General features: G+C 43.5%; 1 protein-coding gene and 1 long non-coding RNA gene across 8 annotated transcripts in view; one reads left to right on the forward strand and one right to left on the reverse strand.

Annotated features, from left to right (window-relative positions):
* The window catches only part of KAT7 (lysine acetyltransferase 7), a 33299-nt gene extending 21500 nt beyond the window's left edge, over positions 1-11799 (reverse strand). For all 7 annotated transcript variants that reach the window (XR_012328407.1, XR_012328408.1, XM_004320877.4 and 4 more), the window contains exons 1-4: positions 11635-11799; positions 8804-8951; positions 6380-6556; positions 4920-5159 (exon numbers count right to left, since the gene is read on the reverse strand). Coding sequence is in view for 5 of the 7 variants with exons in the window: in XM_004320877.4 (XP_004320925.1) it covers positions 4920-5159; positions 6380-6556; positions 8804-8951; positions 11635-11649 (580 nt within the window). In the remaining 2 variants the exon portion in view is untranslated. The remainder of the gene's footprint in view (positions 1-4919; positions 5160-6379; positions 6557-8803; positions 8952-11634) is intronic.
* A 158-nt stretch (positions 11800-11957) lies between these two features.
* On the forward strand, positions 11958-24679 carry LOC117309636 (uncharacterized). The gene is made up of 3 exons (XR_004523948.2): positions 11958-13001; positions 13176-13270; positions 22862-24679. It is a non-coding gene; the product is annotated as an uncharacterized lncRNA (long non-coding RNA).
* Positions 24680-25758: the final 1079 nt, after the last annotated feature.

The following is a 25758-nucleotide window of genomic DNA, read 5'->3' on the forward strand; positions in this document are numbered from 1 at the left end:
TTTAAATAAGTAAATAAAAATAAAAGGCACGAAGTTACAAGCAAGAATATTTTCTTTTGGTGGAATTTAACTTTCCTATGCTAAACTGATCAAGTCATATGTATAGTAAGTACTTTCCTTTCTGTTATGCAATGTTATACAATCTGAATTGAACTTTTTTTTTTTTTTTGGCTGTGTTGGGTCTTCGTTGCTGCGCGTGGGCTTTCTCTACTTGCGGTGAGCAGGAGCTACTCTTCATTGCGGTGCACGGGCTTCTCACTGCGGTGGCTTCTCTTACTGTGGAAAATGGGCTCTAGGCACGCGGGCTTCAGTAGTTGTGGCATGTGGGCTCAGTAGCTGTGGCTCTCAGGCTCTAGAGCGCAGGCTCAGTAGTTGTGGCACACAGGCTTAGATGCTCTGCAGCATGTGGGATACTCCTGGACCAGGGCTCGAACCTGTGTCCCCTGCATTGGCAGGTGGATTCTTAACCACTGTGCCATCAGGGAAGTCCTTTTTTTTAAAAAAATTTATTTATTTATTTTTGGCTGCGTTGGGTCTTCATTGCTGCGCATAGGCTTTCTACAGTTGTGGCAAGTGAGGGCTACTCTTCGTTGCGGTGCACAGGCTTCTCACTGCGGGTGGCTTCTCTTGTTGTGGAGCACAGGCTCTAGGTGCACGGGCTTCAACAGTTGTGGCACACAGGCTCAGTAGTTGTGACTCGCGGGCTCTAGAGCGCAGGCTCAGTAGATGTGGTGCATGGGCTTAGCTGCTCCACGGCATGTAAGATCTTCCTGGACCAGGGCTCGAACCTGTGTCCCCTGCATTGGCAGGCAGATTCTTAACCGCTTCGCCACCCCGGAAGCCCCTGAACTTCTTTCAAAAATCAAAAGAAACTTATGAAAAATGGAGAAGGAAGTGGCCTTTTCTATCATATAAGGAAACATACCTTGATAAGTTTGGACCAGATTAAATATATTCATTCTTTTGGAGGGGTGGCTGGTTTTGTTTAAAGATTTAGCCTTCTTCTATAATCAAACTTTTATATTATTCATTCATTCATTTATTTATAAAATACATAATCAAACTTTTCATCAGGAAGTTTGCACAAGGCCCTCTTAAGAAGGGAAGATGAAGATATTAGGAAAAACAATACAGAAAGCTCATTTTATCTAAAAGGGTATCTCTTCATTTTTCTATTTCTCATGTGGTTTGTGAAAATACACAGAGAATTGATTATTTCATTTTTATATGTCCCTTCAATCAAAAGGTTTATCAAACACCTAAGATTGAGAGGGATGGTGAGCCAAGGCTAATGAGATAAAAAGATAAGTGAGCTAAGCTAAATTGCAAATCTACAAAAACCTTTATCTTTCTTGGGGTAAAGGAGACATTTAAAAGGGATTTAAAAATTATACAAGATTTACAGAGTAAGCTTTAAAGGGTAAAAACAGGGAATTCCCTGGTGGCCCAGTGGTCGGGGCTCCGTGCTCTCACTGCCAAGGGCCTGGGTTTGATCCCTGGTCGGGGAACTAAGATCCCACAAGCCTTGCAGCGCAGCCAAAAAATAAATAAATAAAGGGTAAAAACAGTCCAAGTACTGGGGGAGAGGGGAATTAATATATGATATGCAGGCTGCCATGTCTCCAGGACTATATTATTTAAAACGTAATATTAGAGATCCACACATTTATCTTAGACACAAAATACTACCCTCACTGATCAAACACTATGTACATAATGTAAAGTATCATCGCTATGGCAAGCTTTTTAGATACTATGCATCTGTAACTGCTGAATAAATTATTCAAGTTTGTTTTATTTTATAATATGTAAACTACAACCAATATGTCTATATTAAAAGTTTAAAAATGATAGCTGTTCTATTGACCTAGCAATTCCACTGCTATGAATTTATCCAGCAGATTTTCTAGAGACACCAAAATACATACATACAAGGCTATCAATTACAGTACTGTTCAAAATAGCTTTAAGAAAAAAAAAGTTAAAAAATGAGAAACAATATAAATGTCAATCAATACAGGACAATTTAAATAATTTCTGAACTTTCAATATAATGGAATTCTCTATATCCTTTAAACAGATGGACCTCTGAGTGCCAATAAATATCTAAGATGTCAAACCACTGTATATTTTCCTTTTTCTAAATAACAAAAAAAGAAATACATGTACATATATACACGTGTGCTATATACGTATAGAAACTTATCAGCATTCATAAAAAACTACCAATAGTAGTATTATATCTAGGGCATGGTTCTGGGGATATGAGTGAAGGAGAACTTTTACTTAGCACTCAAGACCTCCTGTAGGGTTTTAATTTTTCAAAAGCACATCCTACTTTCATACCAAAATTACCAAGAAAAAAAAATTAACGACACTGTTTTGCCTAAGATGAAGAGTGGAACAGGATCCAGAATAATATTGGAAGCTCTGGTTCATACTTTTCAATCTTCGCCAATACATTAAAACCAAAAGTCAAGTCAACTTTCCCGTGATGCAGCAGATTTATACTTACTCTCTGGTCTCTACCACATTAAGGGTGCTGAGTCCAGGACATAAATAACACAGAATTAGTCCCCCACTCTAACCTCATTCTGGTCTGTCTCCTCCTCCCCATTCTGGTCTATCTGCTTCAGGCATATTGGCCCCTAAAGTATTCCTCAAAGGGACTTCCCTGGAGGTCCAGTGGTTAAGACTCTGTGCTCCCAGTGCAGAGGGCACGGGTTGATCCCTAGTCAGGGAACTAAGACCCTGCATGCTGCACGGCGCAGCACCCCCAACCCTCCCAAAAAAATACTCCTCAAAGTGGTTAAGCATTCTCCTGCCCCAGACCCTGTGCACTTGCTGTTCCCTCTACCATAATGCTTATCCCCCAGATACTCAAATGGTTCACTCTCTCACTTATCTCAGGTTTCTGCTCAAATATCAGCATATCAGAGTGGCTTTCCCAACTCACACACGCTTGTATGTGCAGTATCCTACTCTTCAAAGCATACATCTCCAGTTGATGTATTACACATCTGTTTTGCCTTCCCCAGTTAGACTATAAGCTACATGAGGGTAGGGAATTTGACATGTTCACAACTCCACCCCCAGAATTTAAAACAGTCAATAAGTATTGAATGACTGATTACACATAGTACATAAAATAAAAGTAACAATCTAAGGATGCGTGGATACCAACAAGCAGAGCTGAGGAAAATTCCTTCTCCTGCTGTGTGGCAATGAGATCCTCTTACTGTCTGAAAGCATATTAGCTATCTCTTGTACTAGTGTTTATATACTGTCTATTCTTAGTTTTTCATTATTTATCTCAAGGAAATTGATTTAGGCCTGAAACAACTACCTTGAGTAACAACTGGTGTAGTGTTCAGGGGAACTTTTGCTTTACTTATCCATTTTGATGGCCTGAAATTACCTAAGAAACTGCTGCTAAGACCAGGAAAGGATCCAAATAAATAAAATACTAGGGAAAATGTACTGGTGGTCTGCAAAGCAGCAACTTACTCTGTTCTACTTTTTTTCTGAACCTGGTGGCCACATTCAATGGCTAACTTTTATTTATTTATTTATTTTTGGCTGTGTTGGGTCTTTGTTGTGGTGTGTGTGCTTCTCATTGCGGCAGCTTCTCTTGCTGTGGAGCACGGGCTGTAGGCATGCGAGCTTCAGTAGCTGTGGCACATGGGCTCTGCAGTTGTGGCTCGCAGGCTCTAGAGTGCAGGCTCAGTAGCTGTGGAGCACAGGCTTAGGTGCCCTGTGGCATGTAGGATCTTCCCAAACCAGGGCTCAAACCCGTGTCCCCTGAATTGGCAGGCGGATTCTTAACCACTGCGCCACGAGGGAAGTCCCCAAAGGCTAAATTTGTAGATGGAAAGAGAGGCCCCTTATCTTCCAATCAGCACCTTTCAACTCTAGACAAAAGCTTAGCCCAACATTTGCACCTAATCTCAGTTAAGGAGCACAAATAAGGTTTTTAAACCATTACTAGAATCCCTCAGTAAGGGGGAAAAATAAGTCATAAGAAAATAATGAAATATTCATCTATCTGTGAAGAAATGCTTATCTAGTTTATACTTACTAAAGCACACAAAGCCACAAGACCTAAAACTACAGAAGTCACAAAAGGCCAGGGTCTCATCTGTACTCCTTACCTTCAGAACCTCTTGACCAAAAAAATCTGTTTTTCTCATTTCCTTAATAGCTATGGCCATACAACCATTATTCATCACTAACTTACAGTCTATTAGTCCTCAGTAAGCTTGAACGAAGCACCGCACAATGAGATATTTAGAGATAACTGGTTTTCTGTTTTGTTTTTGCTGGAAAAATGAGAGAATTTTTCACTGGGAAAAGCTCTCAATAAACTGAATGGCCCATCACAGTTAATTTCCTTGTAACCAAATCTGTTACTATGGATAAGAGGCCAAGAAGCAGAGATGCTTTTTTTTTTGGCTGCGTTGGGTCTTCATTGCTTCTCGCGGGCTTTCTCTAGATGCAGAGAGCAGGGGCTACTCTTCCTTGTGGTGTGTGGGCTTCTCATTGCGATGGCTTGTCTTGTTGCAGAGCATGGGCTCTATGCATGCAGGCTTTGGCAGTTGCGGCTTGCGGGCTCTAGAGTGTAGGCTCAGTAGTTGTGGCGCACGGGCTTAGGTGCTCCGTGGCACGTGGGATCTTACCGGACCAGGGCTGCAACCCATGTCCCCTGCAATGGCGGGAGGATTCTTAACCACTGCGCCACCAGGGAAGTCCCAAAGATGCTTTTGTTCAAGCGGGCAATTCAGAGTTATTCTGAGGAGTGATCACTGAAGAGCCTAAGAAGCTAAGTCACAATGGAACACTGAACATTTCTGGGTGATCCTAATTCCAGAGGGAGAGAGAACCACATATCACAGGGTGTCATGAGGCTTGGGCACACTTACCTAGGGAGTTACAGCCTGGTGTAGGACACTTCATATTGAAATTGTAGCTTTCATGGAAGCGGCGGCGCTTGGGGCGATGAGAGAGATCACTGCCTGAGTCCTTCAAGGACATGTCCTTGGCAATGCTCTCATCGTGAGAAACGTTGGGGCTGGAGATGTCTATATCAGACTCGGAAGAAGGGGCATTTCCAGTTGGCGTTCGAGGTGGAGACTCATCGTGATCAGCGGTATTTTTAGTTTCTAAAGTAAAAGCAATTGGTAGAACTCATGAATGGGGTTTATTTTATTTAGAGGGTTATTATATTCAGAAGAGCTTATGGGCTTTCCAAGACCCTCTTTCTACGATTTAACCAGTAACTTTTAGCCACTTATCTGCCATAAAACTAAATAGAAAATGAAGAGAAACTAATAACATCATTCCTCTTTTGCAACTTTAAATCCTCACTAAAATTCCATTTGGAGTTTACCTAATGCATTTTACTTATCTGTGTTTCTCCCAAGCCCCAAATCATGGGTAATCAAAACTGGATGGGAATAAATCTTTAAAAAACATTACCACCCCACTCTCCTTCCAGGAGATACACAGGATGGAAGATAAACGAAAATGGTTCTTTCTGGATGACACTGAACAGACTTGGTGTGAGACTGTGAATGGACCTGACTAACTCTAAATTAGGGGTTGCAAACCAAATGCCTACCGGGGCTGAGCAAGGCCAAATCGAGAGCTGACTGTCCCTCTCAAGGGGACAACTACTACTCAGTTCCAGCTAATTATTACTGTGGTGAATGGCCACCTAATGTTCCCAGAGCTTTCCATTTTTTAAAAGAAACTAGTAACTCAGGTTTTTACATGAAATCTTTGTTTTTTCAAATACTGGCAACAAAACTTTTTTTAAAAAGTAAATACGGTTCCATCAAACCAGCTGACCAGACTTCCCTGGTGGTCTAGTGGTTAAGACTCTGAGCTTCCACTGCAGGGGCCGCCGGTTCCATCCCTGGTTGGGGAAGTTACACATGCCGTGGGGTGTTGGCAGGCTAAAAGCCTAAAGCCTTTCATCTAAGGCCTCTGATTTGGGCTGCTGAATCACAACCTCAATACCTCACCATTCCCCATTACTGATGGGTCACTCCTCTTCAGAAATTCAGAGATAAATGGACTGACAAGCAGGCTGTAAGAAAATGTGCTTTAAGCCTTCTTCATCTGTGGGTAAGAGGTACCCAGTCCCTTTTGCCTACTGCAGGTCCAATCAAATATATTCCAGCTACTCTGGACCTCAAGAGTACTAGAGTACCAAACTTGACCTCAGCAAGACACAAAAAAGGAATCAGACACACCAGCATTCACCTAGCTGAATTTTGTATTGGGCATCTATCTATCTGCAGTGGCTCCAAGCCTCCCTTAAGAGGAAACTGACTAGACCCTCTCTGTAATGGGTCCAAATCATACCACACCCACTCACCTCTATCTGAAAAGTCAACCACTTGCTCAGTTTCTGAGCCAGATGAACGAGTCTGCCGAAGAGGGTATTTTTTCGGAGTCACTGGGGTAGGCTGCTGCTGACTACGGGTCACTCTCCTGGTAGAATAAGCAGGCTCCTCAGTGCCAAAAGACTGCAAATTTCGAACAGGACTGGAATCTGATCCCGATTTTTAAAAACAATAAAACAATTAAAGAAAAAAGAAGGAAATCTGTTTTATTTCCCAGTGGTGTGACTTATTAGCACATAGGCCCTCCTCTTCATATTTCACAAAATCCAACAAATCCTCAAAACACCCATTTTATTGAACTAAATATAAGCAAAATAGATCAGGTATAGAGATGCAATACAGCAAGGAATTAATAGTTTAGGCTCTGGAATCAAGACTGAACGTGATTCAATTCCACTTCATCATACTAACTAGCTGTGGCATCTTGGGCAAGTTAATCTCTCCAAGCCTGTTTCCTGATCTATAAAAAATGGGGCAAAACTAGTAGCATATTCCTCATACATTTTGTGTGAGAATACGTGGAATAATTCATGTAAGGCACCTAACATGATCCCTAGGTAGCTAAATCTAGTGCTTTATAAATATTAGCTACGTCCTCTCTTTCTTCCTTTATCTAACCCACCAGAAAACAGATGCTCTACTACTAAAGGTATATCAATATACGAATATTTCCTTTCCTTAAGGATCTCTTTTTTTTCTTCCTGATTACCCTATCTGATACCCTAAAGCAAAATAGTATTAGATTCGTAAAGGGCAAGGCAAGATTACAACTTTTAAAATTCTTTTGGATAGAGAAGTCTATTCTGAAGCACCCAGTAGCCTTTTCTCATCTCTACTCTGATGACACTCAAAAAAGGAATAAAAGAAATTCAGAGCTAAAATTAAAGCATATTTTAATCAACAAAAAATCCTAACATGTATATCTTACAGATTCTGCAAAGAAGAAAACTGAAATTCTCCAACTCTTGTGTAAAAGTTAGCACACAGCTAGGTTTTCAGTTTGCATACCTCCAGGGGGCTCCATTCACAATGTACTGATAGTCTACATTTGCTTTAGAGAGGGTCATCTTACATGGACCACACTGTGAACGGTGCCCCATGGAGTTGTGTGACTCAGTGGTCATAAAGTATAACTAGAAAGAGACCCGGAGCTCGTGTAATTCCTAGCTATTTTGAATATTTACAACTTTCAGGTGTCCAGGGCATGATCAATTATACTTTCTAAGAACACTTATGCCCATTCCTTTGCATATACTGTACTCTCTACCTATAATAACACTTTCCCATCTTTCAACTTGTAAATTCCTACTAGATCCCGTAAGATTTCCATATCTGGGCTTCCACGGTACTCTATGCAAACCTCTCTCAGAGCCGGTTCCACAATGCATTACCATACCAGTTTACATCCCGAACTAAACTGTGAGCTCCTTGAGGGCAGGAAGTATGATTTTTCTATCATGGTATTCCAGTACATAGCATAGTACCTGAATTATAGTAGCCATTTATCAATATTCCCATTATGCCAAAAGATAAAACTTAAAAGTTGAGAAATCAAGAGACAACATCTATACTTCAGCTCAAATATTAGATTCAAAAATAAAGTAAGGAACAGTTGCTGAGAATGTTCCCACTTTCTTGCTTGAAAGAAGAGATGTTCTTCTCTCATTTTGCAACATGTTTATACAAAGCACTAACCAAATCAACACTGTTTAAGCGCTCTAAGTATATTATATTTTCCCTCTTAACTTATTATCGCCTGTTGATCATCAGCTTTTTGTATTCATTATAACTTTCTTTCTTCCCCAGGGAATCCCAGAGCAGAGCCAAGAGGGTTTAGGGGTACCCTCCAAATCTAAGCCAAGATAGCTAATTGCACTAGAGAACCTTCTGACACCAAGATTCTCTGTTCTTTACTACCAAAGCAAAATTCTGGGTATTTACAATTGATAGTTAGGTCAACTACTTATATTTATTACCCGTACCTGACTATATTACAGAATTAAACGTGGCTTTAAAAGTATTGGGCCTCCTATAATAACAAGTTCAAGAGACTATTTTAAGTCCCTAGGCCTAAACCATTCTAACGAAAGTGAAAAGATAGCATTCTCATTTTACTGATAGGGAAACAGTAATCTATAAAAAATTAAATGACTCAGGACATACATGTGTCACACACCTATTAAACCAGACATAGTTCCTTTGGGTCTACAAATTGGACAGTACCCCCAACAGAACCATTTTTAAAAACCTGATACTTCGCAGTCATTTACTCTGCATTTTACCAGATTCTGTCATCAACATCAAGACATGGGACCAGTTTCCACAGTAACTAGCACCATAATGTGATGTCCAGTCAGCTGTGAGGTGTGGTCAGGAAGAAGGAAGCCGCCTTTTACCTTGGGAACTCTGGCTTAGTCGGGCTGAGGAGCGGGTGACTCGGGCAGATCGCCGGGATGTGCCGTCACTCTCTGAACTGTCTGTGTGCTCGAGATCTGTAGAAAAATCGGAATCTTCGGTTCCATCTGAACTACTGCCTGCATTCCTCTGTAACACCATAGATCCAAACATTAGCACAGAAACATTTACTCTGTGGGTCTGAATTAACACTGGGAAAAAAACGAACTGTGATACTGAAAACACCAAGTTCAAACCTAAGAAAGGATTCCACAGACAACTTTCCTTTATTTAGAGCATTTAAATGAAACAACCTACAAATAATGCACCCTTATTAAATAAACACAGAAAGAGAATTCTTACTGTATTATCGTTAATTCTGAAACAAGTCCATCTGGAGGTCAGTACCACAAACTGGAAAGTATTCTACTCAAAACAGATCGGTTGACATAACCATGTACTTACAGAAAGTCCAGAGTAATGAGAAAAATGTTAGTACTAGACCCCATTGAAATTCAGAGTAGCTTTTGTACAAAGTCTCCATCAACAGCTATTACATTTTTAAAAACTACACACTAATTCAAAATGTCATGGTCCACAACTCTGATCCCAAAAGAACTTAAGGAGAAAAAGAGTAACATTCTTCTTTCTTATCTACTTTTGAAGTTTCTCCACATGAATGGCAGAAGTGCTTTAAGAAAGCGGGGAAGGGAGCGGCTTGCACATGAAGACTCATAGGTATGCAAAAACAAAAGGTTTTTAAAAATCATCTTTTAGGGCTTCCCTGGTGGCGCAGTGGTTGAGAGTCTGCCTGCCGATGCAAGGGACACAGGTTCGTGCCCCGGTCTGGGAAGATCCCACATGCCGCGAAGCGGCTGGGCCCGTGAGCCATGGCCGCTGAGGCTGCGCGTCTGGAGCCTGTGCTCCGCAACGGGAGAGGCCACAACAGTGAGAGGCCCGCGCACCGCAAAAAAAAAAAAAAAAAAAAAAAATCATCTTTTAAATAATTATTTGTCAATTGTTAGCCTCCTGAGGCATGATTAACCATAAAGATAACTTTTATCAACTGAGCATTAACACTATACCTTTTACTAAACCAGAAAGAGAAATGTATTTGCTAAAAGAATAAAAAACAAAAAAAACCAAAGTTTCAAATTACAAGTCCCCAATTCTTTATGCAAAACCCTCAGGACCAGCTGTATTTAGAATTCATAACTTTTTAGAATTTTGGAAAGGGAATAATTTGCATATATGCTGCAAATAACACCATTTCTGCAGCAAAATATGTAAACAATCACACTAAATGAGACACACGAAAACTCAGGACAGTTTAGGACAGGTTTTGTCACCAAATAAGTTACTAGAAAATCTACATTTTCAAGAGCTCTTTGTATATGGGAATTGAAGAAAGGGGACTGTGGGCCTATTCCAAGGCACCAGTACTATTCCTGCATTTGGTAAGCCTTAACATAAATACCACCTGTCAATGTACGTCATTTTAGGAGACATTAAAAAGTGTAAATATTTGAAAGCCTCTGTGAAGAGAAACATTTCTTCAGAAGTGAACAATACCACCCAATTTTCCAAATATTTCAAGTCTAATCTGCCCAGATAATGAGTGGAGGCCCCAGAGAGGGTCACAGAAAATTGACAGGATAAAAGGGGGAATCTTAAAGGTCATCTAGTCCAATTACCCAGATATTTGAATCCCTGATCATCTCTGACCATCCCTTCCTGGCTTGACTGTAGAACTCAGTTCTTCTCTCTGGCTTTCACCAATCTACTTCTCATCTTATTCCAGAACAGACTTAATTGCTCTCCCACTTCTCTGACATTAAGCTTTGTACATTACTGCCAAGTAGAGAATTTACTAGATCCTTCTACAGTTATTTATATGTCTGTTTTCCCCATCAGACTCTGATTTCCTTAAGCCAGGGTTCACGTCTAATTAATTTCTGAATCCCCAGCAACCAGCACGTAGCAAGTAGTCAATAAGCATTTGTTGAACTGAATTAGATTTGTTCTGTAGTCCTGGCTCTGCCATTGCCTAATTGAGTAGCTTGGGGCACTCCAATAAGCCTCTGTTTAGCTGAGAAAAGAAGGGATGGGAGTGTCCTTAGGTGATTTCATAAGTCCCATCTAATTCTACAAAGTTTCTGATTTTACGAACTGCATTTTCTAGGCGCTGTCCAACTAAGGAAACAATAATAATTACAGCGTAGGAGCAACAGGCCAGAGTGAGATCCCTTGGGAGTGGGCGCTGGTTCTCCACCACCCAGTCCTCTGCTTTGTTGTGTCCCCCGCGGGGAAAGGAAGGATGCTCCAAAACCCCGCCTCTCCTCCTATGAGCATCTCCAGACGGAAGAGAGGGGGATTCGTGCCACCCAATCGCGGCCCCGCTAAACCGCGCCCCCACAGGACAGACTGCCAAGCCCAGCCAATCAAGAGAAAAGGGATCGTTCTCTACCGCCAGTAGGAGAGCGGTGGGGCCGGGCCCAGACACCGCCCCCACACGCGGGGAGGTGACCGTTGAGCCCAAATGGGCGGTGTCACCAGCCAATCAATATGCTTCTAGACGTTTCAGCGACCAGTTAACGAGAAGAACGCCTCCGAGCCAGGCAAGCAGAGGGCGGGAATAGTTGCAAGCATAGGCCGAGGCCAGGGTCGGGCCCACATTTTTCTGTTGGGTATGGACAGAAGAGAGGGTTGCTGAGCTAGGTTCGGGGGAGCGGGAAGTTGGAATCCAACCACTGTGAGGCGTGGCCAACTGCGTCACGTTGCTCAAAAGACTGTCCTTAGAAACCCGCCATCCCTCCTGTCCCGTTCCTCTCACCTTCCTTCGCGGCATTGCCGGCGGCTGCGGCCCGACGGTTCCGATTCGGGCAGCGGCGGCAGCAGCAGTAGGAACGGTGGCTCCGGCGGGCTCCGTGGCGGCCTCTGTAGCAGTCCCAATCCTGCGTACGATCCCAAGTGCCTCCTGCTTCACAGCGTCTACAGCCTTCTGCGCAGGCGCCGCGGGCTGAGGCGCTTTTTCCTCTACTTCCGGCTGGGGTTCGCGTCACCTGACGTTGCGGGTCAGAGAGGATGCTGGGAGGTTCGCTCCTCCGGTGAGGCTACTGAGCGCCATTTTGGACTTGGTCAGGAAGTGACACCGATGGTGGAAACCGGGGTGAGCCGTGTTTAGTTAGGGGAATGGCACCCTTTGTAGGCGTGGGTAGCCATTCCTGTTTGGGGCAGAAGCCCGACAGTTGAAGTTAACGGTTCTCATCTTTACCTTGGGCAACGTTTCCCTTCCCGGTCGTTTTAATTTCCGAAGTCGGAGAAGGAAAGCCCCAGAATCCATCAGGTTGCTGAGGTTTAACCCCTTCGTCGCCGAATTGGCTAAAGGACGTTTTCGTTTATGACATAAACTCAAAGTTGGGAAGGGATATTTTGCAGAAGAAACTATATTTTAACAGCCATCCTGTGTCTCAAAGTGGTGAGAATGGGGGCTTGTGAAAGGAACGAAAGGGTAGCGTCTGTCATCGGGAAGTTTCTTGTCTGGTAGAGGAGACATTGTCCTTGCCCTTAGCGAACAGCAAGTAAGTTAATCCGATCACTCGCGAAAGGAGACAGAACCATTCTCCAGAAGCTGTAGCTCCAAAGAATTACCAATTTAGTTCTGTGGTGAGCACATTCTGTATGGGTTTGAGAGCCTTGGGTGGCCCGCAGGGTGAGAGTGTGCGCCATAGCAGAGCCGGAGAAGCATTGAACCCGTTAGCCCAAGTGACCTCTCGAATGCAGTTGCTTGAGCCAGGAGTTGGGGGAAGGGGGAAGAGGAAGGAATATTTTTAGTAAAGCTGGAGCTCAGAAAGGCGTTGATTTTTAAATAATAGTGAGAGCGCCTTGAAAGGAGAAGTTTTGGAAGATGTAAGGCTAGAAGAGTCATAAGAAAAGGCTGGGAAGTGGACAGCAGGCATTGAGGATTTAGCCTCGCTGGAAGAAAAGCCTTGAGAAGACCAAGGCTTGGCCCAGAGCTCATGGGTGGAGTCCAGCCCAGCTCAGTCATTAAGTTAGGATCCTGGACCCCAGTTTCACCTGAGGGTAGCTAAGATGGAGATTCCCCCCTGGAGCTGAGCTAAGGAACAAAGCCGCAGAAGGTAAACAACTGATTAATGTGCTGAACAGAGGACGCTGAAGAATTGAAGTTCCAGACCCTTGGTTAGTACTCTCCTTGGACATATCCTGGGCTGGTGTTAACACAGGAAGCTTTTAGTATTTAGTGTTTAGCTTTTAATGTTTACTATAAATACCTTTGAATAATTTACTTAGGTTGAATTGTACGTAAGAGCTTGTTTGGAAAGGGCTCATGTTTCTTCTTTTGTATCCCCTCAGGACTTAAGCATTTAATTTCACACTATTACTGTTATTTTGCACTTACTGGAGTGTTCCTGAGGTTACTCTTGGATGTTGTGGCTCCCCGACTATTGGTAAGGAGCTCTAATGTTAAGAGCATATCTGACTTTTTTTAATACCATCCTTAATATTACCCAGAGCTGGGCTTCCCTGGTGGCACAGTGGTTAAGAATCCACCTGCCAGTTCAGGGGACACAGGTTCAGGCCCTGTTCTGGGAAGATCCCACATGCCGCTGAGCAACTAAGCCCATGTGCCACAACTACTGAGCCTGTGCTCTAGAGCCCGCAAGCCACAAGTACTGAGCCCACACGCCATAACTACTGAAACCCGTGCGCCTAGAGCCTGTGCTCCACAGCAAGGGAAGACACCGCAGTGAGAAGCCTGCACACCGCAGCGAAGAGTAGCCGCGGCTTCCTGCAACTAGAGAAAAGCCCGCGCGCAGCAACGAAGACCCAACGCATCCAAAAATAATAAATAAATAAATAGTACCCAGACCACGCTCTATGTACAGTAAATTCTTGCTAGTCAATCAGAATATGTTTACTGTTTCACAGTCTCTGAATGTATAGCACTCAAAGATGGTGAAGTATCCCTCCCTAGAAATTAGTGTTTTAGAATAAAATCCTGACTTAGCCATTCAAAATACAAACACCAGCATTACAGATGTTCAACATTAGTTAATCCCTTACACCGAATTTTCAAACACTGCAGGTAGCATTAAAAGAGTTTACAGTTTCCTTTAGACATGGTTCTTGTCCTGGGAGGGTGTACCCTCTGGCAGAAAGATGAAAAAACTAACACCAAGAAGGTAGAAATGTGATTGTAAGAAAGGTGTGTACTAAAGATGAAAGTCAAACAGCTAGGTGTGTGTGTGTATATATATATATATATACATATATATATATATATATATTTTTTTGGCTGCATTGGGTCTTCGTTGCGGTACGTGGGCTTCTCATTGCGGTGGCTTCTCGTTGCAGAGCACAGCCTCTAGGTGCATAGGCTTCAGTAGTTGCAGCACGTGGGCTCAGTAGTTCAGTAGTTGTGGCGCACGGGCTCAGTTGCTCCCTGGCATGTGGGATCTTCCTGGACCAGGGATCAAACCTGTGTCCCCTGCATTGGCAGGCCGATTCTTAACCACTGCGCCACCAGGGAAGTCCCTTTTTTTTTTTAGCTAGGTATATTTAGAATGGGGAAGGGGAAATCCTAAAAGCTTTCTGCTCTCTTCCTTTCTTTTTTTGAACCAAACATAATCTTTACTTTGAGTTTTATTTTCATCCTGATACAGTTATTGCTCAAAGCAGGAACTGATGTTCGTTTCAAAGCCTTTTACCAGTTGCCCCCTGCCCACACTCGTACGCCAGACTTCACATGGGTAGCTCCACTGCTCTTCCTGCTTTTAGGCTTTCACACAGGCTTTTCTTCCTGCCTTGATGCATCTCACAACCTTCTTTAATATTTGCTTTCTTCAGAAGGTCTTTCCTGATTTATTCTTCCTAAGGTATTAGGGCATAGTGATTTATGTTATTTTGCACTTACTGCTTTATGTGTACTTTTCCTTATACAGTTTGGTAGATGTTCTGTTTCCCTCTCTCCTTCCCTAAAAAGTAAGAGGAACATAACTCCTCTTTGTTTTACTCATCAGGTCTTCTAGCATCCAGTACAGGGTTTGATGTCAGATCTGGATTTGAATTTTAGCTCTGTCGCTTTCTGTCTGCATTGCTCTTGGACAAGTTATAAAATTTACCTGTGCCTGAGTTTTCTCATCTGTGAAGTGGAGATGAGAATAGCCACTTCACAGGGTTGTTACAAGGATTAAAGGAAATGACTGTTATAGAGAGCTTAGCACAGTTCCTGACAGAGTAAGTGCTCTTACTCTGGCAATAAATGGCTGTTGTTACTGATATTTATTATTCCAGTTACCCTAGTTATGGCAGTAACATCTTAATGTTTGTGAATATAGCTTTATATGGTCTCGATGTTTGATTACCCAGGCATTATATGTCAGGCATTGAGTCAAAGCAAGATGGATAAAACATCGTGTTTCCCCAGGCCAGTAAGCTTGTTGTTCCAAAACACTATAAGGGTATTAATGGAAAAATAGAAAGATGAGCAAGGTTCAGAAGTGCTACAGAGGAGGAAGTGGACGGTTTTATCAGGAGAGTTTAGGAAAGGATGCATAGAGGAGGTGAAACGAGTAGAACTTCATAGGACGAATAAGTTTGCCAGCGGACAAGGAGAGTAAGGGCTTCCTATGCAGAGGGAACAGCATGTGCAAAAAGCACAGAGGTGTGGAGCAGTACGGTGTGTGTGTGACTAAGGGCATGACTGGATTTGGAGTGGTTGACATAAGAAGAGGCATGAATGGTTTTAGGAACCAGTTCATGCAGAGCCTTGAATGCCCTGCTGAGGAGCCTGGGCTGGAGGTGAGGGGGAATCTCTGAAGGACTTTAATCAGAGGAGTCCCACGATTAGACTTGAACTTTAGAGATCTTTTTCTGAAAGCTGTGAGGGGGACTGATCAGAGTGGCAGGGAGACCAGTCAGAATGCTTCCATAATAATACCCTTACCCAGAGCTGAGGAGGAACCAAACAGGGCAGGGGTAGCGGGGGTAATCTTTTGTGTATGTTCTTATGAAGTTTCTTTCTCATACCTGTATCTTGTCTCCTCAGTTACATTTGAAGCTCCCTAAAAGATCCTTCAATTTCCTTTCAAATGCTCCCCTTGCCAGTAAAATGGTGGGTACCATATTTCAAATACAAAGTGTAGTTGTCCATTGTTTGCTTCAAAGGCCTGGGAGTTCCTGGAGGTTGGGAGCCTTGCCTGGCTGGCCACATCGTCTCCAGCTTCTCCCTTGCTGGCATCTAAAAGGGCTCGGTAAATGGTGTGGCCTCTGCCAGGTGTTGGCTCAGTTAGGAAAGACTTGCACAGAACCAGCCACCCTCTCACCTCTAAGCCTCTTTTTGACCAGGAGGGGTTAGGGATAGCAGTTTCCTCTGTGTGCAGATAACTGTCCTGTAAGGTGGGAGAGCATGCCTTGACCTTTTAAAGACAATGCTAGTGTAGCCAGGCCAATCTCGCAACTTCTGAGTAAAAGTATTGGCCTAGTCTCTGTCCCTCTGCAAGAATCTCAGAATTTGCTGATGTGACCATAATTCATATTAAAATCTTTTCACTCACAGCTGCCTTAAAAATAGAGTCAGCAGAAATAAATAAATAAGTAAATACTTTTTTTTAATTGAAAAAAATAGAATCAGTGAGGTCATTAGTGGTCCCTCCTTTCTTACTCTTGCTGGAGATGGCCTGAAACTTCTCTTACCTTCTTGGTTAATTTGGTTCTTGGATCACCTTATCCACCACCCACCCCAGCCCTGCCCTGGGGGAAGGTATTGGACAGATCCCAGCAGGCTCGGTCACTGTTGCCCACCTCTGTAGCTGGGGTTATAAATAACGGCCAAAACTAAATAGTCAAATAACTGCATTTTGAAAATTGCTAAAAGTAAAAAAAAAAAATCACTCTGATCCTGATTCAGTAGCAGTTCTTCTCCCACTCCTGCCCTTCATCTCCCCCTTTCTTCCACTTATCTACCTCCCTTTCCCCATCCAAGCTCCCTAGGGAAGCCAATCTGAGCACAAAGCCCTCATACAATGAAGACATCCTTTTCCTTATTTGACAGGGCCAGAGCCTCCAGGGCTGTAGTTATAGTTACACAATGTTGTTATGGCAGCAGAGGCCTCAGGGCAACATATGTTCCTGGGTGGTAATTGGGTTTGCTTTAACAGACTGTCTCTCCCTGGGTTCTCCATGCCCAAATTCACTTATCAAGAAAACCAGGGAATTGCTGTTATGGACGGGCCTTCTTTTTTTATTTTTAATTCTAGCAAAACCAAATTCTTTATTCCCCAGGATAGAATGTACTCTGTGATCATGGGTTGAGACTTTTTAGACTGCAGACATTTTCATTTATTCATTCAACTTATTGAACATCTGATAAGTGCTAGGCATTGGGTAGGAGCTGAGTGCACACTGTGAATAAACACACATGGTCTTTTCCTCCTCCAGCTGACGATTTAGGACAAGTGTGTATAGGAGGGGGCTGGGGGAGTATGACGTTCACCGGCACCAACCCCCTCCACCTGTTCAAAAGTTACTAACACAGTATAATAACACTAAATAAATGTCTGAAAAAATAAAAGACATCCTTAATCTCACTGGTGCCATAGAGCTATTTTTATTTTTTGCATATTGCCTTCCAATTTTTCTCCACATGTGTACATTTTATTACATGTACACGTTTTGTATAAATGCACTCATTGTTTACATGAAATTTCATATTTTTTACACATTCTCAATATTTCCCGTGTTTATCTGTAGTCCTCATAATTGTAATTGCCGTGTGCCATTGCAATGTGGCTCTGTGACATAATGTGCCCTCACTCCCCTATTTGGGATTATTGAGTGTCTTTTAAGTCAAATAATGCTGCAGTGAGAGTCTGCATGCATCTGTAGCTCTCCTGTTTTTATTTCTGCCTCTTATACGTTGCTTTATTTCTTTCCCCAAAGACTTGCCCAAATTTAAAGTGTCACCATCACTGTGGGAGGATACCAATTTTAAGATGTTCCCAGAACTGAGTGTTACCACTTAATAAAATCTTGCAAGTTTAGTAAAAAAATGAAAACTGCACCTCAAATGTGCTTTTCGTTTTATTTCTAGTTAGGATAGACTTCAGTCTTCCATGTGTTTCTGTTTCCTGTTTCCTCTTCCATGAAATCCTATGTATTACTCATTTCTCTACTGAGGTCTTGATGATTTTCTTTTAAGTTTGTGTGAAAGATGCTTTGTCTGAGCCACATTCAGCTATGGAATCAGTGTTACTAAGAAAGCAGAAGATTTGCTTCATAATAATTTCTCTAGTTGTTTCTCCTCACTCTTTCTCTCTGGCTTCCCTATTACCTCTAGTGGTAAACTCTTTGTCAATTATGCATGCTATTAAGAAGGAGAATGATATTATGAACAGAATGTGTAGATGACATGGATGAAAGCAGTGGGGAGGCAGGTTATGTCTTACCTCAGCAAGAACTGAGGGGCCGCTTTAAAAGCTGTAGTCACGGGGCTTCCCTGGTGGCGCAGTGGTTGAGAGCCCGCCTGCCGATGCAGGGGACACGGGTTCGTGCCCCGGTCCGGGAGGATCCCACATGCCGCGGAGCGGCTGGGCCCATGAGCCATGGCCGCTGGGCCTGCGCGTCCGGAGCCTGTGCTCCGCAACGGGAGAGGCCACAGCAGTGAGAGACCCGCGTACCGCAAAAAAAAATAAAAAAAAGCTGTAGTCACTCTTGCCCACTGTAGAAACTTTGAAGATGGTCGTGTTGACACTATTTTCCTGATGACCTAGGAGAAACTGAGTACTAGGAAAAAAATTCGCAAACCAGTCAACTTCAGGAGGATGAAAAATGACCCTGCCTTCTGCCGTTTGTAAACTGAGGGTCATTTCATTTGTTGGGAGATGCTTTCCCAGGAACTGGGGCCAGGAATGGTTCTCTCTGAGTCACTTACACATGCTCAGTCAATCTCCCTTGTGACTAATTGTACCCAAATGTGAATCAACTGCCAGGGTGAGGGATGCGAGCTACAACTAGGAAAATAATTTCTCTATTTAAGGTAAATCAGCACATAACATGGTCCAAACTCACAACCCTGCTCTTCTTAGTCTTGCTGTAACCAACTGCGATTACTGACCCAACCCAATCTCAGAAGTTAAGGATGATTTTCTTACTAGTCTGGAAATTACTTGAGGATGAGTGGGCATCTGGTCATTTTTTTTACCTGCCTAGCCTTGCCAGTAGATGTCACTACACCAGACCACATTCTCCAAAGATAGGCCCAGAAGGAAAGAGAGGGCTTCAGAAAGGCCAAGTCCAACCATCATGACCCTATTCTCCCATGGCTTCCATTAATAACTCCAAACTATCAGGAATATGTATATACATGGTTCCAGACAGTACTAAGGCCTGAACTCAGAAGGCCAGGACCTCAGGTTCTGGGCAGAGTCAGAGTTCTTATCCAGAGGCCTTCCCCAGATTGGGTGGGGCGCACAGCTGCTGTAGGAAGGGTGGCAGGGTGAGAAGACCATTTAAATGGGGGGGGTACACATGATAGACTTATCAAGGAACAAGAGCCATAGGCTTGGGGCTGTTCCAAATGTCACTGTGGGGCTGATACCTCAGGCAAAGCACTCCACCCACCCTCCACCCCTGCCCCTCTGTCCATACTGACAGTGTCCATCCCTTGCCTGAGGGCTGCCAGGCTGGGGCCGGTTCATCAGCTTTGGGCCTCCCCAGGGCCAGCCAGACATAGCCACACCATGCCAGGAAACTGGGAAAGTTCCTAACAGTTCAGACTATCATTACTGTTCCCCTTCAAGACAAGTATAAGCAACATTAATAATCTGGGGAAAAAAGCTCTTCTGTAAAGACTTTGGTTCCATGATCTTCTGTAGGATAAAGACTGAAATTCTTACCTGGCTGCAATGACCGCATGATCTGCCCTTTGGTTAATTCTCCAGCCCGTCCCACACAACCTCATTCTCTGGGCTTTAACCTTATTGGCCTTCCTGCAGTTCTCAGGAGTCCCCTGGTTCCTTCCACCTCAGGATCTTTGCACATACTCTTTACTCTGTCTGGAATGTTCTTTCCTCATTCTCTTCTTCACCTCTTTCCACTAATCCTTCAGCTCTAAGGTCAAATGTCATTTCCTCAGGAAACTATTTCCCGAAGCTTCCAGACTAGACCAAAGCCCTTATTTCTATACTGTTACAGCACCCGGCGTTTTTCTTCATAACATTTGTCTCAGTTTATAATTATATATCTATTTATGTGACTCTTTGGATTCTTTGCTTCTGTCCTCCCAACACATACCCAGGCTAGGTTTCATGAGAGCAGTGTCCATTTTACTTACCATTGCGTTCTCAGCACCCAGCACAGTCCATAGTGCTTAAGAGGTACTCAGTAACTATTGGATGTATGAAAGAATGGCAATAGTAATGATAAATGAAGGAAGTTAGACAACATAAGATTACTCTCGTACACACATTCATATAGCATTTGTATATGAAATATCGTGTCTAATTCTGGTCACTCAACTCCTAAGAAGACATATCAGAGTCCAAAGAAAGTTATCTAAATTGGTCAAGGGGAAAATGGAGGTTACCATATGAGGCAAAATTTTAAAGATTGTGGAAAGATGGAAGCTGAGACTATGATCCGTGCATATGAAAATATAAAGGGGATAGATGCAGATTTATTTACCAAATCCGAAAAGTCAGTGCGAAGGAAAATCTTTCAAAAACTAGACTGTGGACTCGCCAGAGAAGAGACTGTGTGTTATTTATCTCTATATTCCCAGCACCTAGCACGATGCCTGGCACATAGTAGGAGCTCAAGAAATGTATGTTGAACTATTTTGTTGTTGAAGCTTAAAAGAGGTAGACTTGGGTCTGGGGATAAAGTAGAATACGATTTTCACTTGGGAAATCCCAGAGGCAGAAAAGTATGAATAGGGTCAGGAAGGGTTCCTTTACATGTATGGACAATAGCTATACAATAGACTATTTCAGGGACATTAGGGCTATTCAAGGCCCATCCCTTGACCTTTTGAGATCATCCTTATGAAGGGCAATTACCATACACTCTCACAAAATGCATCTTCTCTCCACCAACAGGAACAAAACTCTAAACTATAAAAAGCATTGATCTCACCCTGCCTCTCACATTGTTATCTCCAGTGCCCTCCAGACTCTTGGGCACATGCCCTCTTGGTTCCCTGGGCATATTCTACTCAGGTTTTCACCAAAGAAGGGAAAATCCCAGAAGGTGGTGCCCTTCAATCAGAAGTAAAAATGGCTGCATCTCTCAGGGCAACCAGAGCCTGGGGCTGGTATTCCTGAGCCCACAGCAGGGAGGCCAATAGCCCTGGTTCCAAGAATCCCTGCAACCAGCCTCCCTGGCATTTAGCCTTCAATCCCTGGCACTTACCCGCGCCCCCCACCACACCCCGGCCCCTTAAGCAGGAACATTTCAAATAATTTTTCTTAGAGCCATGGAGGGTTCAAAAGAATTCTCGTACATTAAAAAAATAAATCCTCCAAAAACAGCTATTGAGCTGCTCATCCTCACTTATTTCTTCCCTCTCCCAGCAGTGTGTGGCTTAAAGTAAAGGTTGAGGATTTGGTTGTTTGTTCATTTCCCAGCCAGCTCTGCTGGTCTCATCCTACCTGGTACCAGAGCGGTAAGGGCTGTATCATCTCTCAAAGATGGGCCCGAAGGCACAGGCATCAGGAAAATACTTAGACTCTTGTCAATGGTGTGCTGATGCATCATGGAAACTAGTCCCAGGGGCTTCCCCTGTCTGACATTCCCCCCCACCCCCTTCCAGCAGCCTATAAATCACTAAGGATTAAATACTGTCTGGAGGACCCTTCTCTCCCACCCTTATTCTGGGGCTCCCTGCCAGGCAGAAGGCTGCAAACTAAGCAGGGAGAAAAAAAGAGAATGGGCAGCAGGCAGGGGTGCCCATCATTTATCAACCAAATGCAGCGGTCAGTGGCTCTTTCCAGCAGCTCTCTGGCAGGCTGGGCAGGCAGTACAGCCAGTGTTTTGTGTCAAAATGGAGAGCACAGTCCGGCAAGAGTTCCCCTTATTTGGCTGTCCTACCCCGGACATAGGGAGTCAAGGGGTGAGCCCCTTTCTTTTTTTTGGTTTTGGTGGGTTCAGAATTAAACCACACTTTTGGTCCTGGATAGAGTCTGACTTCCTTCCCACCCTTTTCTGCCAAGTCTTCCCTAGGGCCTCCTCTTGTAGCTCCTCTTTTGACCCCAAGAAGAGCTTTCTCACTTTACTTGGCACCTTACAGAAGTTTAAGAGTCCAAGTTCCAGAGCTCTGGCTGTCTTTCTTAAAGGGCAGCACCACTGTTCTACCTCCTTTGATCGTCTCTGGTTTCTCCTAAATGGAAATCCCCCAGCTTCCCCATCTCTCTCCTTCCCCAAGGTAGGAAGCTTGGAGAAAGGAAGTGCATTTAGTCCATGCTTTTTTCAAGGAGGAGTTCCAAAAAATATTCAACTCCCTCACCAAGAACAGCTGGAACCTGCCAGACTCACCTCCATAATTTCTGAGCACTGCTTCTCTGCGCTATAAACAAAGTCAGAGTTCTAGAGAGTTTAGGGCTAGGGGAGGGGACAGGGAGGCAGGGAAGTGGGTTATAGGATCTGGTCTGTATTCCTAACTCTGACCTTCAACTTCTGGATAAGGGTGGACCTCTAGGTCTGCATCCCTCTGACCTAGTCCATTGAACCCCCCAGTAGTGGTTATACACAGTCTTTGAAAGCAGATGAACCTGTCTTCTCTAGCTAGATAACCTCCAATACATTTCCTAACCTTTCTGAGCCTCAGTTTTCTCACCTGTGAATTGGGGATAGTTACACCAACTGGATAGGATATAATAACTAGGACTGAGGGTTAAATGATATTATGTGTGCAAATTACTTAGCCTATAGGAAGCTCCCAGAAAGCAGAAGTATTCTTTTATGCTGTGTAGTTGGGGCATATGGTCTATAGCATCCTAATTATATGACCTTCTTTCCGGGGCCCTGATGTTGTGTCTCCACAGGTGGCACAAGCTTCTTGGGAATTCTGAGGAATGCAGACCCACCACAGATTCAGAGATCCCAGGAAGAATTTTTGGGGAAGAATTCAAAATTGGGTGTATATGGCCAAAAAGTTAACAGGGTTGAGATCTAGACCCTGACTTGACATTTTGGGCAAACACCCAGTAGGTCAGAGAATTGGATGGAGCTTCTGGGTGGGACTTCCAAGGAAGGTGCCAACTTGTATGATACTATCAGAGTGGCATGGAAGAAGTAAGACCAAGCTGCTTCCTACCCCAGCAGAATACACGCTACTTTGTAGATTACCAGGCCTTTGCCCAAGTTGAATAGAAGCAGGGGTCACAGAGGCCACTGGTGGAATGTACTGGAACATTCCAGGCCCTTCTGCTGCATAACAATGCAACTCCTCGAGGCTTTGAGCCATCAGGGTCTTCCAGGAAGAATTGGATACAAGGTCCTCACCCTCCACCATGCATAGCAAGAAATCACCTGCTCTGAAAGGAGCATTATTCTAAGTGCCTCCAACTTACTAAGTGGGAGGAGTGTTAATCCAGCCCTTTGGGACTTTTTCACTAAATAGAGAGACTTGGCTGCCAAGGCCATTTTGTTGAGCCAGAACCTTCTTGTGGAATAGATGTGCTGGGTACAGGATATCCACAGGAAAAGCCAGGAATAGGCGCCTGATCAATCAGGGCTGAAGAGTTGGATGGGATGTAACCAGGCTTCATTTTTTTCAGTCAGAAACAGATTTACAATGAAGCTAATGAAACTTAAGAGTCAGATCCCCTCACTTACACAGAACGCTTCCAAGTCCTCCCTAAGTCTATAATTATTTTACTATTTAACTTAAAGAGGAACCCCCAAATTATATAAGTATTAGACCTCACAGAACCTGGAGCCTTCCCTACTTTTAGTCTGCAGGGCTTTTATTTATTTATTTTTATAGTGTTGCTTTATTTATTATTTATATATTTGGCTGCTCTGGGTCTTAGTTGTGGCACGTGGGATCTTTTAGTTGTGGCATGCGGGATCTAGTTCCCTGACCAGGCGTCAAACCCGGGCCCCGAGCATTGGGCGCGTGGAGTCTTAACCACTGGACCACCAGGGAAGTTCCTGCAGGGCTTTTAGCCTCAGCCTTCAGGAGTGATCAGAAACATTAGTTGGAAAAACAACCAACATTGCCTCAACATCGCCGGACGCAGTGGCTTGCACTAGTAGCGGACAAGAAATAACAGAGCAAATGGGTCCCTTTGCTCAAAACTGGGGAGAAAGGACAAACATATATAAAATGACTGAAGAGGAATTATGAAGCTACCCATAAGGTAGCACAAAATAATGGGCTAAAAACCGAATACTTAAGTCCTGGGGGCATCATTAGTGCCTCACAGGGTCAGCTGAGTAATGCTAGAAGGACCTGAGGTCTGATTGGAAGTTGAAGCTGGTGACGAAGATGGTGGAATTGCAGGGAGGGAGGGGGAATATCATATCCAAGTTTCAGAAGATAAAACTGAGGATGCATCTGTGGTGATATTTTACAGTTGTCTATTACAAAAGCCCTTTAGATAATATTCTTGGCTCTGAAAACAAATTCTGAGCCTATGCCCTAGGACTGAAGGAAATTAAACTAGAGACCAACTTTCACATCACTTGTCCCTTCTGTTATATTTATAATATATTTGGACTGGATTTCATGGTACTTGATTCCTGATTTGGTGCATGGTGTGAGGGGAAGGGAAAAGGATTAGGTGTGGAATTAGATGAAGAATGTTTAGGGTATTGTAGCTTATTTGCTCCAGAGGTCATTGTATTTTTTTTTTTTTTTTTTTTTTTTTTTAAGTACGCGGGCCTCTCACTGTTGTGGCCTCTCCCGTTGAGGAACACAGGCTCTGAATGCGCAGGCTCAGCGGCCATGGCTCACGGGCCCAGCCACTCCGCGGCATGTGGAATCTTCCCGGACCGGGGCACGAACCCGTGTCCCCTGCATCGGCAGGTGGACTCTCAACCACTGCACCACCAGGGAAGCCCGGGTCATTGTATTTTTGAGGCTGACCTGGAGAAGGTAAATGGGGACAATAGCAGAGGAGAGAGGTCTAAAGGGGGTGAAACGAATAGGCCTTTTGGTTTATATACAGTCTCCTGAGAATGTATGCAACCAGCATCTCCTCTCCAGAGACTTTACTCTCTGAGGGGCCTGGGAGTGTGTAGGGGATGCAGACTCTTCCCACCGAGGTACTGCTCTAGAAACCAGATGGTCCCTCAAGGTACCCATAATCACATGACACAGCAGAACTAGTTTATTTTAATTCATTTTTTGTGAAGCACCATCTGCATGCTGGTCACAGTGCTAGGTGTAGTAATTAGCCTGAGGACAAAGACACGCCTGTTCTCCTCAGGAAACTTACATATTTTAGTGAGGAGGACCCTTTTAAAAATGAAGAATGCTAACCTGGGTATTTCATAGGTCAAAGAACCAAATCTTATGTCTTTCACAGTGAACTTTTATGGATATCATGGGGGTAGGTATATCTTTTTCATTAGATGTTCCCTTAAAAGATTAGCAGGGTCTGACATACATCATAAATCTCTCATCCATAAACATATCTAAATCCTTTTTTTTTAAACAGCTTGATTGAGGCATAAATTATATACCATAAAATTCACATTATACATGTATAATTCTATGATTTTTATTAAATTTATAGAGTTGTGCAACCATCACCACATTCCAGTTTTAGATCATTTCCATCACCCCAAAAAGTTCCATTGTGCCTGTTTGCAGGTCATCCCTGCTTCTGCTCCTAGCCCTAGGTTCCATTGTGCCCATTTGCAGGTCATCCCTGCTTCTGCTCCTAGCCCTAGGTTCCATTGTGCCCATTTGCAGGTCATCCCTGCTTCTGCT

Source organism: Tursiops truncatus, chromosome 20 (genome assembly GCF_011762595.2).
Source record: "Tursiops truncatus isolate mTurTru1 chromosome 20, mTurTru1.mat.Y, whole genome shotgun sequence".
Classification (NCBI taxonomy): Eukaryota; Metazoa; Chordata; class Mammalia; order Artiodactyla; family Delphinidae; genus Tursiops; species Tursiops truncatus.